Source organism: Nerophis ophidion, linkage group LG13 (genome assembly GCF_033978795.1).
Source record: "Nerophis ophidion isolate RoL-2023_Sa linkage group LG13, RoL_Noph_v1.0, whole genome shotgun sequence".
NCBI classification, from domain to species: Eukaryota; Metazoa; Chordata; class Actinopteri; order Syngnathiformes; family Syngnathidae; genus Nerophis; species Nerophis ophidion.
The window spans coordinates 30875502-30891984 of record NC_084623.1 but is presented as its reverse complement, the minus strand read 5'-3'; the positions used below and the strand labels follow the sequence as shown (position 1 = coordinate 30891984).

Genomic DNA, 16483 nt, shown 5'->3' with positions numbered 1-16483 from the left:
CATTTTGTGAAACCACACTAAACAACAATGAAAAACACATTTTGGAAGAATATTTGTAACGCAACCTAAACACTACAGAACAAATTCCCAGAATTCCCTGCAGCACCAACTTTTCCGGGACGCTACAATGTAAACAAACGTCATTTGTGGATCTACACCTAACATTCACTGTAATGATACCAGTACAATAGTGTATCTAGTCGATACTACTATGATTACATCGACATTTTTTAACATCACAAAACCTTTTTTTTTAATTATCTATATTGTAACGTCCCGGAAGAGTTAGTGCTGAAAGGGGTTCTGGGTATTTGTTCTGTTGTGTTTATGTTGTTATGCGGTGTGGATGTTCTCCTGAAATGTGTTCACAGTGTGGCGCATGTTTGTGACACTGTTAAAGTTGTTTATACGGCCACCCTCAGTGTGACAATTATGGCTGTTGACTAAGTATGCCTTGCTTTCACTTGTGTCTGTGTGCCTAAAATTAGCGTGATCATTAAACTTGTTAATGATCATACAGCGTGTCAGCGTTTCTTGACATCTTCGAGTAAAGACCTTTGTTAACCTGTGCAATGCTACATTGGTGTCAGAAGTGGGATGGCTTTCTCAAAGAAGCTTGAAAATCTCATCAAATGCCTGAAAAATGCACTTCCAGATGAAGACCAACTACCTTGTCAGCAGGAAGAGGAAAGGAAAAAACGCCGCTCTGGTAGATTGGAGGCTCAACTATCTCATCACCAAGTAAAAGAGAGGAACTTGCGCCGCCCTAGTGGACTGGAGGCCCATCCACTTGAAAGAAGAATGGAAGCTCAATCTGATGGGACAAGATTGGAAGTTCAACCAAATGGAGGAAGTGTGCCTCTTGTGGGAAGGAATGCCTGGCAAAGAAGTGCCTCTCCTGCAGTGATGGTGGACAAAAATCCCCTGCGAGATGACTACAGGCCAAGCATCGCCACACCAAAGTTTCCTCACTATAGTGGAGAAGGCTCTATTGAATCATTCCTTCTTCAGGTCCAGCTAACAGCACGCTTGAATGGCTGATGTGGCAACCGCAGGCCATGTGGCGCTGTCCCTGGAAGGCCCAGCCCTACAGTGTTTGGTCGACTTACAAAAGGGAGGAATTGGCTGATTGGGAAGCCATGCGCGAGGCTCTTCATCGACATTACAGGCAACCTATCCATGCAGACAAAGCACGAGAGCTGCTGTACAAGCGGCAACGCCTTTTTGGGAGAAAGTCTCTGAGTTTATGCTGCGGACCTTCGCCATCTGGTGCGAAGGGGCCCCCCAGCGTTTCCAGAATTATTACAGGAAGAGCTCACTGTGCAAGCCTTTGTCCGTGGTCTACAGCCTGAACGACTTCGGGAACACCTCAGACTGTTTGCTAAACACTCTCTATGTGCCGCATTGACTGAAACCGAATGTGTGGAGCACGTCCTGTGTCCAGATGGCCGCCGTGAGTTTCCGCGAGTCCAACAGGCTGTATGTGATGGGACAGAATGAGAGGGAGCCGACCAAGTGACTGCAACGCCACGGCCACACTCCTCCCGGAGGAGGCAGACCAAAGTGAACTGATACTGCTGCGGTGTCCCTGGCCACATTGCAAGACACTGTCCAGCCCCTTCCCCCATTGATGTTGCCGCTGAGGTGTCGTCAAACTAGACAGGGGTGTCAGTGTCGGGTTTCCACTGTACCCGAATGTGACGCACAGCGACTGGGCTGCCTGGGAAGGCCCGGGGGCTATACCTGAAATGTGAGCTTGATGGAATGGTCTGCAGGTTGACACGGGGTCCACTATCTCCATTATCTGCCCGGGTGTCCTTCCCCACTTGCAGCGCAGCTTTCCACCAGACTGGACAATCACCAATGTCCGAATTACAACCGACATAGGTAGCAATGATTCTATGCTGGGCAAAGGGACAGTGTGCATTAAGGTGGTGGACTAGAAGAGATGACACCCATTCTGGCTGGCCGACATTCAAGACCCAGGTATTGTTGGGCTTGACCCATTGGAGATGTGGGGAGCTGTGGTCGATGTGCGTAGGGTCATGCTTCATCTTGGTGAGAAAACAGTTACCTTCCAGGGGAGTGATGAGCCAGGCGCCTGCAGAGTGACAGCCCCCACAGAGCCATCCCCTGCTACAGCCTTGATGGTGGACCAGGAGAAGTCTCAACCTAAACCTTCTACTAATAGGCTACCTACTATAGAAACCCAGCAGGCTATTGCAGAACTGTTAGAGCGAAGCAGTCAAGGCCTGGATACCACCCAGCAGGAAATACTGAAAAGCTTACTGGATGCCTTCCAGGACATTTTTGCAGCGAAAAATAAAGACTGCACGCACACCAGTCTCGTACTCCACAACATCAACACAGGAGACGCACGACCAATCCAGCTGCACCCACGCCGTATCCCCCTTACCAAACGAGTGGCTGTCCAGGAGAAAATCGAGGGGATGTGCCAGGCGGGCGTCATCGAGCCCTCCAGCAGTCCATGGGCAGCACCAACAGTTCTGGTCAAGAAGAAGGACGGCTCGGGGCGGTTCTGAGTCGAATACAGACGGCTCAACGATGTAAACCGCAAGGACTCCTACCCGTTGCCGCACATAGATGATGCGCTGGACTACATCACTGGCTCCTCCTGGTTCAGCTCTGGATGTCCGCAGCGGCTATTGACAGGTGGAGTTGCTTTGGTCGAAGCTCGACCAAAGACAGCGTTCACGATAGGTCAAGGATTATGGCAGGTCAAGGTGTTGCCACTTGGGCTTTGCAACGCACTTGCCATGTTGGAGCAGTTGATGGAGAGAGTGCTGGCATCCATTCCCCGTGATCGCTGTGTAGTGTACCTGGACGACCTCCTGGGGCATGATGCAGGATTTAAGGGAGCTCTACAGAACCTCCAGCATATGTTCCAGGTCATTTGTCAGGCTGGGCTGCGATTGAAGCCCAAAAAGTGCCATTTGCCTCGGCGTGAGGCCTTTTACATCTTTTACAGCAAGCCAGAGCGAAACAACTGCATCACCCGCCAGGAATTGTTGGCCATTTCTGTCTCTACCTTTATGGTCAACGGTTGTGTTGCGGACAGATCGTGCTTGCCTCACCTGGTTGTTGAACTTCAAGGAACCCAAGGGGCCAGGTGGGTCGAGATCTTCCAGGAATATGACTTCACGATTTGCATCGACCAGGCCGCCTGCATGGCAACGCTGATGCACTGCCCTGTGAGGAGGCATATCGTTTCTGCTGTCAGGCGGAGGAGCGGTGCATGCCAGACCCATCAGTAGCTGCAGTCGACCTGGACAGCTTTACCCCCCAACAATTGATCGACCAGTGCTTGAGAGTCAAGACCCAGTGCTTGAGAGTGTTCACACCTGGGTGGGGGCGCAGCAGCGGCCAGAATGGCCCACAGTGGTGCACTTGGACACTGAGATCAAAGCACTATACTCCCAGTGGGACAGTCTCCTGTTGTTTCGCGACCTGCTGTATCGTCGCTGGGAGGCCCCGACAGGACAACGGGCCGCCCTCCAATTTGTAGTGCCATGTGTGCTCCGGCCTCAGGTCCTTGAAGTGATGCATGGTTTCCCAGGGACTGGCCATTTTGGAATGACCATGACCTTGCTCCGACTGAGGCAGCGCTTTTACTGGCCAGGCTGTCGCCATGACGTAGAAATACATGTCCACCGCTGCGATGCATGCACAGCAAAGAAAAGCCCGACACGGCGCTCCCATGCTCCCCAATAGAAGTTGTAGGTCGGGGCCTCCATGGAGAGAGTGGGTGTGGACATTCGAGGCCCATTTCCGGTCACTGATAGTGGAAACCGTTACACATGGACTACTTCACAAAGTGGCCAGAAGCGTATGCGGTACCCGACCATAGCGCTGCGACAGAGGGAGATTGGTTTCTGAGATCTTCTGCCGATTCGGAGCACCACAGGCGCTGCACAGCGACCGGGGACGAAACTTCGAGTCCCAGGTATTCCAGGAGGTGTGCCGTTGCCTGGGTTTGAAAAAGACTCGCACCACGCTGCTGCATCCCCAGAGCGATGGGTTGTTGGAGCGTTTTAATAGAACCTTGGCCACACAACTTGCCATTCTCACCGACAAGCGGCAGAGAGACTAGGACCCACACCTACCACTCATTATTTGGGCCTACAGGACAGGAGTCAACTCGCTGCCCCCCTGCATCATTGATGTTTGACCACGAACTGCGCATACCTGTTGATTTGGTGTTTGGCCCGGCCCCCGAACCAGAAGTGAGAAGAGCACCGGGCCTGCAATACTACTACAACCTTGTGGAGCGACTTCGGGAGGCCCACGAGTTTGCCCGCATCAGCCTGACGGAGGCTTGGGTCCAACAGAAGGGAGCATATGCCCTACGCAGGACTTTGACCCAGGCGCGCATGTCTGGGTCTACAACTCGGTGAGAAGGAAAGGACTCTCCCCAAAGCTCAGTAGGTCCTCCAGAGGTTGTCCGACCTGGTCTATCAGATAGGACTGGACATCTCGGAACCGGCTGGTAATGCTGCACCGGCACCGCTTAGCCCCATACAAGCCATTGGACTAGAGCCAGGGGCACCAGCACCCTGCCGGAGAGGGAGATACCCCCAGGGAGCAATGAGGATGCTGACGCAGACAGTGGTAGCAGCCATCCGCCAACAGAGGGGCCAGCCGCCGGTTGCCTCAGCACTTGCGGGACTTTGTGATGAACGCATGGGCTGTTGGGGACAACGAACCCTGCTAGGTGGAGGCTATGTAGCGTCCTGGAAGAGTCCGTGCTGGAAGGGGTTCTGGCTATTTTTTCTGTTGTGTTTATGTTGTGTTGCGGATGTTCTCTCAAAATGTGTTTGTCATTCTTATTTGGCGTGGGTTCACAGTGTGGCACATGTTTGTGACAGTGTTAAAGTTGTTTATACAGCCACCTTCAGTGTGACATGTAGATAGATAAATAGTACTTTATTGATTCCTTCAGGTATGGCTGTTGACCAAGTATGCCTTGCTTTCACTTGTGTCTGTGTGTGCCTAAAATTAACGTGATCATTAAACTTGGTAATGAGCATACAGTGTGTCAGCCTTTCTTGACATCTTTGAGTAAAGACCTTTTTTAACCTGTCCAATGGTACAATATTATGTTTATAAACTCAGGAAATACTTCCCTGGACACATGACAACTTTGAATATGACCAATGTAGGATCCTGTAACGACTGGTATCGGATTGATAACCACATTTGTGGTATTATCCAAAACTAATGTTAAGTATCACACAACAGAAGAATAAGTAATTATTACATTTGAACAGAAGTGTAGGTAGAACATGTTGAAACAGAAAATAAACAGATTTTAACAGTAAATGAACAAGTAGATTAATAATTCATTTTCTACCACTTGTCCTTAATAATTTTGACAAAACAATAGAATGGTAATTAAATGAAACAATATGTTACTGCACACATCAGCAGCTGAATTAGAAGCCTTTGTTTACTTACTTACTTACTATTACAAACCCCGTTTGAATAATAAAGTTTAGCAGTTTGAACATCAAATATGTTGTCTTTGTAGCATATTCAACTGAATATGGGATGAAAATGATTTGCAAATTGTAGTATTCTGTTTATATTTACATCTAACACAATTTCCCAACATGCGGATGTTGTACCGATCCGTTGTGGTGAAGAAGGAGCTGAGCTGGAAGGCAAAGCTCTCAATTTACCGGTCGATCTACGTTCCCATCCTCACCTATGGTCATGAGCTTTGGGTCATGACCGAAAGGATAAGATCACGGGTACAAGCGGCCGAAATGAGTTTCCTCCGCCGTGTGGCGGGGCTCTCCCTTAGAGATAGGGTGAGAAGCTCTGCCATCCGGGAGGGACTCAAAGTAAAGCCGCTGCTCCTTCACATCGAGAGGAGCCAGATGAGGTGGTTCGGGCATCTGGTCAGGATGCCACCCGAACGCCTCCCTAGGGAGGTGTTTAGGGCACGTCCAACCGGTAGGAGGCCACGGGGAAGACCCAGGACACGTTGGGAAGACTATGTCTCCCGGCTGGCCTGGGAACGCCTCGGGATCCCCCGGGAAGAGCTAGACGAAGTGGCTGTGGAGAGGGAAGTCTGGGTTTCCCTGCTTAGGCTGCTGCCCCCGCGACCCGACCTCGGATAAGCGGAAGATGATGGGTGGATGGATGGAATTTCCCAACTCATATGAAACGGGGTTTGTAAAAGACAAGTTGTCTTGTTCTGTGTTCACTATTTTATTTAAGGACACAATTGCAATAATAAACACTTTTTTGATGTACTTTAAGATTTTTTTTGTTAAAATAAAGCCAATAATGACATTTTTTGTGGTGCCCTTTCTTTAGAAAAGTACAGAAAAGTACCGAAATACTTTTGATACCGGTAAAACAATGGCATTGTGTGTGTGGGGACAGGGAAAAGGTTAGGTGGGATACAACCTTAGCAGCCATAGTTACTCTATCAATATGTTTATGTGTCTTCCTGCATTCATGAAAGTACTAACTAATGTTCACGTCATTATCTTTTTGCTTATGCTCTATTCAACATTGCACTATTTTTTGTTAGCCTTGCACATATGATTTATTTAAGTACTTTGTGATCATTTTTGTTGATTTTAATATTTATTATTTCGATTAAAAAAAGACAGCGCAGCCTACCAAGTCAAATTCCTTGTGCATTAAACCTAATTGACCAATAAAGCTGATTCTGAAGTTGATGTACCACACTTTCAAAGTCAAATTCCTTGTGCATTAAACCTAATTGGCCAAGAAAGGTGATTCTGAAGTTTTTGTACCACACTTTCATCTTGAAAAACAACTTGGTGGATTAATGTTTTGAATTTTGTCAGCACTAACCCTGAAGAAGTCCACGTTGACCACAAATTCCTCGTTAACCTCGAGCACTCTGTCCCCCTCTTTAAGTCCGCTGTGCTCAGCTGGGCTCCAAGACGCCACATCTGTGACTTCAAAGCCGTGACTGTCCATGGTTTTACGCAGGTTGAAGCCAAAGTTCTGCCCCTCTACCCGCCTCAACTGGTAGAGTTTGGGCAAATGATTGTGATCTGTTTTAGGACAAAGGGTTTCATGAAACAGACTTATAAAAGACAGGGTTCCAAGTATGCAGGGTCAAATGGGACAAAATTAAATAAAGAAATACATATTTAAATTGATAACTATATGTGTATTTAATCCATGATGATTTTAATTAAATGTATAATACATGTGTCATTAAATGTGTCATGTGTTAAATTAAACATTTAATTGAATAATTTCAATATTTGATCTATTAAAGGGAATAAGCGGTAGAAATGGATGGATGGATATTGTTTGCATTTACATTTTCTGATTAGGTATTTTATGATTCAGTTAATTATTGCATGCTTCATTTAATGATTTCATTAAACCTGTGTGTCGGTGCTTCATGACTTAATTTACCTGTCAAACTCGGGCATCAAAGTCAGTGTTTACATTTCAGTTTGAAATTGAGTTTATTTCCAACATGCATGCATACAACATGATACATCACAATTTCCAGTTTATATATTCAACATGTTCGAAAAGGAGTAAAAAAAAGCACAGTTTATTTAATCCTACCCCTTTTCCTTTACACAGCAGTTGCTATAACTTTGGCTCACTTCCTGTTCTCAATTTATTCACAATATACTCCATAGGTAATAACAATAGAAATAAATTAATAATAATTGGTGAAGTAAGTTATATTTCATATGGTGAGATGAGTAAGATTATCTTGAAAATGAAGAAATGGATGAAATAAATTCAGAATGTTAACATGGTTTTTCTTCTTTATACTTTGTAAACATTTTAAGTTTGAAGAGTTTTTTGAAGTGGATCATATTAGTACATTGTTTGATTTCTTTGCTTAATCCATTCCATAATTTAATTCCACATACTATATCTTAAGTGTTGTACATGCCTACAATTGTTTTAAACAAAAATGTTCTCAAAGATTATTTTTCTCTTCTTTTTTGAGAAGAATTGTTGTATATTCTTGGGTAGCAGATCATAGTTTGCTTTGTGTACAATTCTAGCTGTTAGCAAATGCACTATGTCATGGAATTTCAGCATTTTTGATTCAATGAATAAGGAGTTTTTATGTTCTGTATATCCAACATTATGTATTTTTCTAACTGATCTTTTTCTAACACCGTTAATGAATGAAGTGTACTTTTGTAGTTATTTCCCCATATTTCTACACTATAACTCAGATATGGTAACACTCGCGAGCAGTAGAGAATATGGAGTGATTTTTGGTCCAGAGCGTGTTTTGCTTTATTCATTATTGACGTGTTTCTTGCTACTTTATGTTGTATATTTTTTACATGAGATTTCCAGTTCAATTCATCATCAATCATTATACCTAGAAATTTGGTTTAATTTACTCCTTCGATTTCTATTCCGTCTATTTGTATTTGTGTCTGACTTTCTCTTCTACTGTTACCATATAGCACTATTTTAGTAGATGGTCTGTTTTTGTCAAACCATCTTTGTAATTTGTTCATTTCTTCTTTTATTATTTGTATTATCTTCTGTGTGTTCTCTCCTGAACAAAACAATGTTATATCATCGGCAAATAATACTAGCTTGACAATTCTAACTTTGTACAAATGTAATTTATATAGAGATTGAACAATATTGGTCCTAGTATTGATCCCTGAGGTGATCAGTGGCTGGGGCTAACATGAATCTAGTCCAAAGATGGCCCTGGCCTGAATCCTGGAAAAAAGGCAGCTATGCCATCTCACACCTTTTTGGGATTCGGTGGTATATATATTTTAGACCTTGCAGAGTATTAGAAATTTGTAAAATATATTGAAGTGTCGGTGTCATTTCCGCACTTACAGACCAAGATCAAGATTGAAGTACTTTTCTGGTCGAAGTTCCACAAACAAGTGGAAGGGAAACCAATCAGGTGATATGATGCACCCGCTCACCTTGACAGCTGAGTTTGACATATAAAATACATTCATGAAGGGTTGCCACACAGGATCATGATATAATTAAACAAATTATTAAACCATGAAATAAATAACAAATCATGAACTAATTGATTAAACAATAAATAATGAAATATATAATTTATTAATTGATTAAATAATTAAATATAAATTACATCAAATACATTAATAACACATTTAATAACATGTGTGTTTTTTATTCCAATCATAATTAATGGAGACACATTTAAGTAATTATTTAAGGATGTATTTATTGATCTCATTTTGTTACATTTAACCCATCATATCAGGATGATGCACTGTTATATTAAAGGACTTCAGCAGGAAACATTTACCGAGATCATCATTGATGATGAGAGCTGGATTATCGATCCCTTCCTTTGGGTTGAAGGTAAAACTGTTAGCAGAAATGTGACAAAGTCATGTACGCTTTGTTGTATATGAATGCAGGTCTTCAGCATTATGAAAACAATACTTCGACATACTTTAGAATAGTCAATGTACAGCTTTTATTGCGGTAAACATTTACATTCATTGAAAATGGATAGAAAATTAGTCTAATTAGACACATAGAACCATTGTAATGAGTTACTTTGACTAATAAAAAACTAGTAGCGACCTGTTCCCACCCAGAAAAGCGGAATTCGACAGTGTGGAAACATTTCAGGTACAATGGCCAGGGAGTCACGGAAGACAAACCCTGCCAAAAGAATGTTGCGGCTCGAGAGTCTGATAAATACGTCCAATATGGTGCAGAATTTGCAGGAACATTTTACACGTCAAAGTAAAAGTAAGACATAATAACTGTGTCAAATTATGTTAGTAGCAAATGACTTAATGAATAACTGAGTCGTTAGGGAGTTAGTGTAAATATAATCAAGTCATTATCAGTAGCTTAGCGTTGAGTTTGAGTCATTGTACACAAACAGCAACATATACTTCTGTCAAGGGTTTCATTCAGTGACCATTTATAGTTAGAGATTGATTCTTACTGTCTGTGTCCAATGTAAACATTAACATAACATCATGAGCTTGTAGACTTAACAGCACTAAACCCTGGGATCTAATGATGTGCATTCCAGTTATTAGCACAACATTACAGAAGATGATCAAAAAAGAAAAAAAAGGCACTGCATGACACTACCACTTGAATTTATTTCCCACGTGAATAACATTTTCCCCTGGGGATCAATAAAGTTAAAGGAGCCATATGTAATAATTTCATGTCAAGTCATCATTAAATGGCCCTGAGATGTCAAAAGACATTAATAAATCATGTTCTTTTCGAATACCTTTATAAATAATAACGGTAGTTCAGCCAGGATATGCTCATTTCAAAATAGATTTACAGCCCCAAAATCTTGTTTTTGTTTTAATTTTGATGCCCTGCCCTTCACTAATTGACCAATTAGAAACTCTGTGAGTGTGTCACTTCCAGGTTGCTAGTTACGCACAGCCTTCTTCGTCTAGTTACTGCCACCGGTAAAGCTACTAAACATATCAGACCTTAGTAAATCTAAAAGCCATCGTTAGGATTGTCAACTTATTGATGACAAAGGCAGGACCAAAACAAATATCTGAATTGAGGATTTATTTGAAAGATGGAGACAACTGAAGGCAAAGAAGAGTTTTTCATCTGACGCCAAATGTTCTAATTTCCTCCTTGCAAGGTAATTTAAGCATTTGTGTTTTTTTTATTACTTGTAATAAATGGAAATGTACATTTGGTATGTAAACTGTATTGTCCAATACAATCTATGATCTTGTCTAACAAAGCTAGTGTGTTCCTGCAACTAATGCTTAGTGTGATGTGCTTCTAGTGTAATGCTTAGTTACAGTGGTGTGCCGTCAGGGCCAACAAGGTCTTCTCTGCTGGCCGAACATAACCAGAAATCATGATCATCCATCCATACATTTTCTACCGCTTATTCCCTTTGTGGGGTCGCGGGGGGTGCTGGCGCCTATCTCAGCTACAATTGGGCGGAAGGCGGCGTACACCCTGGACAAGTCGCCACCTCATCGCAGGGCCAACACAGATAGACAACATTCACACTCACATTTCACACACTATGGCCAATTTAGTGTTGCCAATCAACCTATCCCCAGGTGCATGTCTTTGGAAGTGGGAGGAAGCCGGAGTACCCGGAGGGAACCCACGCATTCACGGGGAGAACATGCAAACTCCACACAGAAAGATCCCGAGCCTGGGATTGAAACCAGGACTGCAGGACCTTTGTATTGTGAGGCAGACGCACTAACCCCTCTACCACCGTGAAGCCCAAAGATAAAATTCTTTTTTTATTTACTTTCCCTGAATATCTATTCATATTTTCTTTGTGCCATATTATGCTCTTTCCAGCTCTGTTGTTTTTAGTTTATAGAGTTTTTATCCAATCAGAATTCAGCTAGTTTATGTAGCCATGCTGTACCAAATCTGCCACAGGCCTTCAGATTAAGCAATGCTGGCGTCTGTGCGCTGTAAGTGAACAGGGACATACAGTGATAGACAGTTGCAATAGCCAATCAGATTATGTGTTGTTGTCGGTAAGGCCTTCTAGATGGCCTAAAGCAGATATATAGTGACGTTTTGAGCTAGGTAACATAGGAACTCCTTTACCCAGCAATGCCACAGTAGCGCACTGGCCCCGTTTAGGTTTTTTAAAGGCCTATTGAAACCCACTACTACCCACCACGCAGTCTGATACTTTATATATCAATGATGAAATATTAACATTGCAACACATGCCAATACGGCCTTTTTAGTTTACTAAATTACAATTTTAAATTTCCCGGGAGTTTCGTCTTCGAAACGTCGTGTAGTGATGACGCGTACGCAAGACGTCACAGGTTTTTAAGAAGTATGATCGCTGCGCACACACACAGCTAAATGTCGTCTGCTGTAACGGCATAATTATACAGTTTTTTGGACATCTGTGTTGCTGAATATTTTGCAATTTTTTAAAATTAATATTGGAGAAGTCACAGTAGAATGATGGAGTTTGGAAGCTTTAGCCTTTAGCCACACAAACACACGGTGATTCCTTGTTTAAAATTCCTGGAGGTGAAACTTTCCTATGGATCAGAGCGCGGTCAAGAGAACATGGATCCAGACCGCATGTCAACCACCAGGTTTCGGTGAGAAAATTGTGGTTAGAAAGTCAGTTCTTACCGGAGAAAAGCTGAGCTTGTGCCGTCCATAGCTGCCGTCGACTCCCCTGAGACACTGCGCGTCAAGACACCCGTGGAGACACCCTTCCGACTATCAGGTAATATTAAACTCACTAAAACACTAGCAACACAATAGAAAGATAAGGGATTTCCCAGAATTAACCTAGTAAATGTGTCTAAAAACAATGCAATCGCGTTTTTTTTTCTTTTTCTAGGCCGTCGCTATCAATATCCTCAAATTCGAATCTTTCATCCTAGCTCAAATTAATGGGGAAATTGTCGTTTTCCCAGTCCGAATAGCACTTTTTGTTGGAGGCTCCCATTAAAAACGATGTGATTATGTGAGGAGCCATCAAACATGTGACGTCATCGTCTGCGACTTCCGGTAGAGGCAGGGCATTTCTCTTAGCACCGAAAGTTGCGAACTTTATCGTGGATGTTCTCTACTAAATCCTTTCAGCAAAAATATGGCAATATCGCGAAATGATCAAGTATGACATAGAATGGACCTGCTATCCCCGTTTAAATAAGAAAATCTCATTTCAGTAGGCTTGTAATGTAGACATACCGGTAGCGGGAATTTTTGGATGAGCAAGCTCTGGAGTAAACTTTAAGAACTCAGCCAACGCTCGTCTGCATCCTTTATGATTAGACAAAACAACACATATATTTGTAAGGCCATTTTCAAAAAGGCTATTTAAAGAGAATCTACATCTTGGGAGATGATGTAGCTCATCTGTTGATGAAATGTTAGGTTTTTTTTTTTTCTTTATTTTTTGACATTTAAGATGTTTTTTGCAATTTTTTTTTTGACAGTACCACATAAGATATGTTTTAATTGCTAATTATTGATTTTTAAGTACGCCAGAAAAAAAACGTAAACTGTTGGTGGTGATTCAATACCCAGTTGTGCCTAAATGTGTTTCTGTATAGTATTTTTCCAGCAATGGTCATGTGGGGACCTAAATGACGATATTTTGACAGTTAATCATTGAAGTCGGACCTCACTGAAGGCCTAAGCAGGAAACGCATGGCCCGTCACTGCTTAGTTAGCAGGCTAGCCCGGACAATGACACATCGACATACAGGCTAAGAAGGGAAATTCCAACTGACAGGGCAACATATATGACAAATAAAACCTACGTGGATATGGGTAGTGTCAGTGCCTATCTCGTTTTAAATATGCTGATAAGCTGAGGAAATGGGTTCCAGCATTAGCACAGCTAATTGGGTTTTCTGGTACTGTATGTGCATCAAACACATATGCGGTGGTATTTGCTTGGCACAATATAATGCATTACATGTAACGATTTTCTACTTTGTGGATTGACATTGTTGTAGGCCATATGATTTATGCGTAACATGGGTTGACTCATAGAAATGCACTCTGCACTGAAAGAATGCAGTGTGTCAGGTTGGAAGCAAGATGGAGTTATGCTGAACGAAATGTGGCGGTAATTTTACTGTTGGCCTTGGCTTGCCATCAAAGTAAGCCTATGCGATATATGATATATTATCAAACATAACTGTTTCGATGGTGTTCCCTGCGGTCAAACTAGACATTTTAGCAGGGTAGAGCCAACAATCTGTCCCAGCTCCTGACTAAAATATTGCTGTGTAACTCTAAAAATATATTTGGCTGATCAACATCAGTAAAATGTGGCCTAATTACTTAGTAAGCCATCTTGCAAGAAGCATAAACAAGAGAAACCTACAGTGTACGACTCAATTCCCATTTGAAGTTCCTTGGTGTAGGATTCGGATTCGGCTGCATATCTGGCAACCTCAGTCATGAAGAGTGGGGGAAGACTACATAATTTTGGCCATGATTGCAGTACCATTTCTGGCCACATTATTACATATGTGTCCTTTAACCTTAATCTTATATTAATATTACAATTTTTATGAATTAATTTAGTATGAAAACTTTTTGTTTGTACTTATTATTTTGTACAGTTGCTATTACAATATTAGTACTATTTGAGAACTGTTATCAATATATATGAGATTTTTTATATTTTTTTGTTGGAGAAATTAATGAAAGCATTTAATTGTGTTGATCGTGAAACCGTGTTTATTACCGTACTTAGACTATAATTGTCACATCCCTACACCACACTAAAGCAAAAGGAGTCGATGAAGGCTAAAATGGCAACCAAGAGCGTGAATGTCAATAAAGTGTGGCATAAAGGGCAAAAATCTACAAATAATTCTACTCGTCAATTTACTTGTTTTTGGAAGCACCAAAACAAAAGACACAGTATTTTATTTGATTTCAATGGAGAAAAACATTTTGATATCCAAGTGTTTTGATCTGCGTCACAAAATGAATGAAACAAAGCACTGTTGCACAGCAGCTAAATGGGAAGATCGATGGTCCTTGAAAAAGTTTGCTGAAATGTACTGTTTTCAGACGGAGCTTGTCCCTATCAGCTTTACTCACCGTGGAAGTTCAATAACATCCTGGGAGCCTGTGGGGTTGTACAAAACAATATTGTAAAGACGAGTATCCGGCTCAACCGTCAAGATAAACATAATATTTTAAAACTATTTACATACAACTGACAGCATACAGTATGTGTGTTTTACGACCACATATGAAGATTCGACTTAAACAAGTTGAAAAACTTATTCGGGTGTTACCATTTAGTGGTCAATTGTACGGAATATGTACTGTACTGTGCAATCTACTAATAAAAGTTTCAATCAATCAATCAATCAATCAAGTTGATTCTGGAGCCGCTATACAAAATGATTTAAAATTGTAATTTAATATACTTGATACATAATATAGATGTGACAATCATTGGTACTTTAACTTTAATAATGAGAGTATAAGTACATCAATTATCTTTTTATTTTACTATTTGTAAAATATTGTCATACAATTTATTTAAATGAATGTTGTATTTTATTTAATTATTGATAGATTATTCAATTCATTTTTATTTAGGTAATCCTTTATTAATTCATTAATTATTTGAACTAAAACATTTTTGTACAAGTATTTATTACGAGTACATTATATGTCCAGACTTGATAAGAGTACAAACAGGGTGTCCTGTATGTCAACAACACAATGAAACAAACTAAGAATATTATGGGAGGTAATTGTGTTGCATTAAAAAAAACTAAAACGAAGTCAAATCGAAACTGAAGAAGAACAAAGACTATTGCATATTATTGTGATTCTGTTGTCGCTGTTATCAACAGCAATCAAAACTTTGTTTTTAAATCCACCCTCTTTCTCCAGAGCCTAATCGATTCCAAATTAAAGCTACAGTATGTTTACATTTCTTTAACACCATTTTAAACTATACCTAAACCTTATCTTGCCATATGAATACACTTGGTATTATTTACAACACAAATGCGATTGTGAATTTTTAAATAGCTTATATCTATGAAATGGTCAAATGCGGGAAAAGATATGAGACACCTACCTGAAATGGACCTCATGGTGCCCCCAGAAAGTGTTTTCACTGCGCTTAGTTGTTGAGACTTAAACACAGTCGTCAGGCAGGCTTCATAGCCAGAGGACAATAAAACACTTTATCAGCAGGTGAGTTGGCGGCACCTACTCAACAGTCTTTGGTTTAAATATTTACTCACTGTGTGGTAAAAAGATAACCGAAGGCTGTGCACTTAGTACTGGTGTGAAAGAGACAACGAGGTGAAGATTAATCTTTGACTTGGTTGAGATGAAAACAAGAAAAAAATGCCATTGCTTCGTCCAACACACATTAGAGACAAGGAATTTAGATCCGGGAGAAGCTGACCTCCCACCTCATGCAAATCCCAGGTAAGATATTTTAATTTTGTCCTGGAATGTGTTGTTAAAACGATCAATTGTGCTTTTACTTACTTTGTGACTTGATAAAGATTTAGGGCGTGCAAAACGCGTGCAAACCTGATAGCACACGCACAGCTGATCTACTAAACGTGTGCATTGTGGATTGCGTCTGTTAAGTGAGCAGAAAAAGGCATGCAATCCATTTTGCGTCTCTGTCTTCTTTAATACGCAAAATATATACTGGTGATCGAAACGCCCACATTACTGGGAGGAGAAAATGCAAATGTAATTATTTATCACATGCAATGTGATAGATCAACAATCATCACTGTTTTGTGAGCAAAAGGACGTGTGGATTGACAGTTCCACACACTGCTGCAGGATCAGTGCTCGCCCTGCAAAGACAGACAAGGATCCGCCGTCCTACAGGTGTGTGTCAGCATTTTGGACCAGGCATGGACTGGCCATCTGGCAATGCTCTGTGGGCCGACAGATAATTTTGGGCCGGACGGGGCAGTCATAATTTAATCAAAAAAGTACATTAGAATAA

General features: G+C 41.6%; 1 protein-coding gene across 2 annotated transcripts in view; it reads right to left on the bottom strand.

The window, feature by feature from the left end:
* Positions 1 to 15669, bottom strand: part of LOC133564434 (Na(+)/H(+) exchange regulatory cofactor NHE-RF3-like) — a 53083-nt gene extending 37414 nt beyond the window's left edge. Inside the window, exons 1-4 of one of the 2 annotated variants that reach the window (XM_061918759.1) lie at positions 15584 to 15664; positions 14584 to 14611; positions 9308 to 9369; positions 6853 to 7058 (exon numbers count right to left, since the gene is read on the bottom strand). In XM_061918759.1, the coding sequence (XP_061774743.1) occupies positions 6853 to 7058; positions 9308 to 9369; positions 14584 to 14611; positions 15584 to 15599 (312 nt within the window). In that variant the 5' untranslated portion in view covers positions 15600 to 15664. Of the gene's footprint in view, positions 1 to 6852; positions 7059 to 9307; positions 9370 to 14583; positions 14612 to 15583 lie in introns of both variants that reach the window. The other variant, XM_061918760.1, reaches the window with a different exon arrangement.
* Positions 15670 to 16483: the final 814 nt, after the last annotated feature.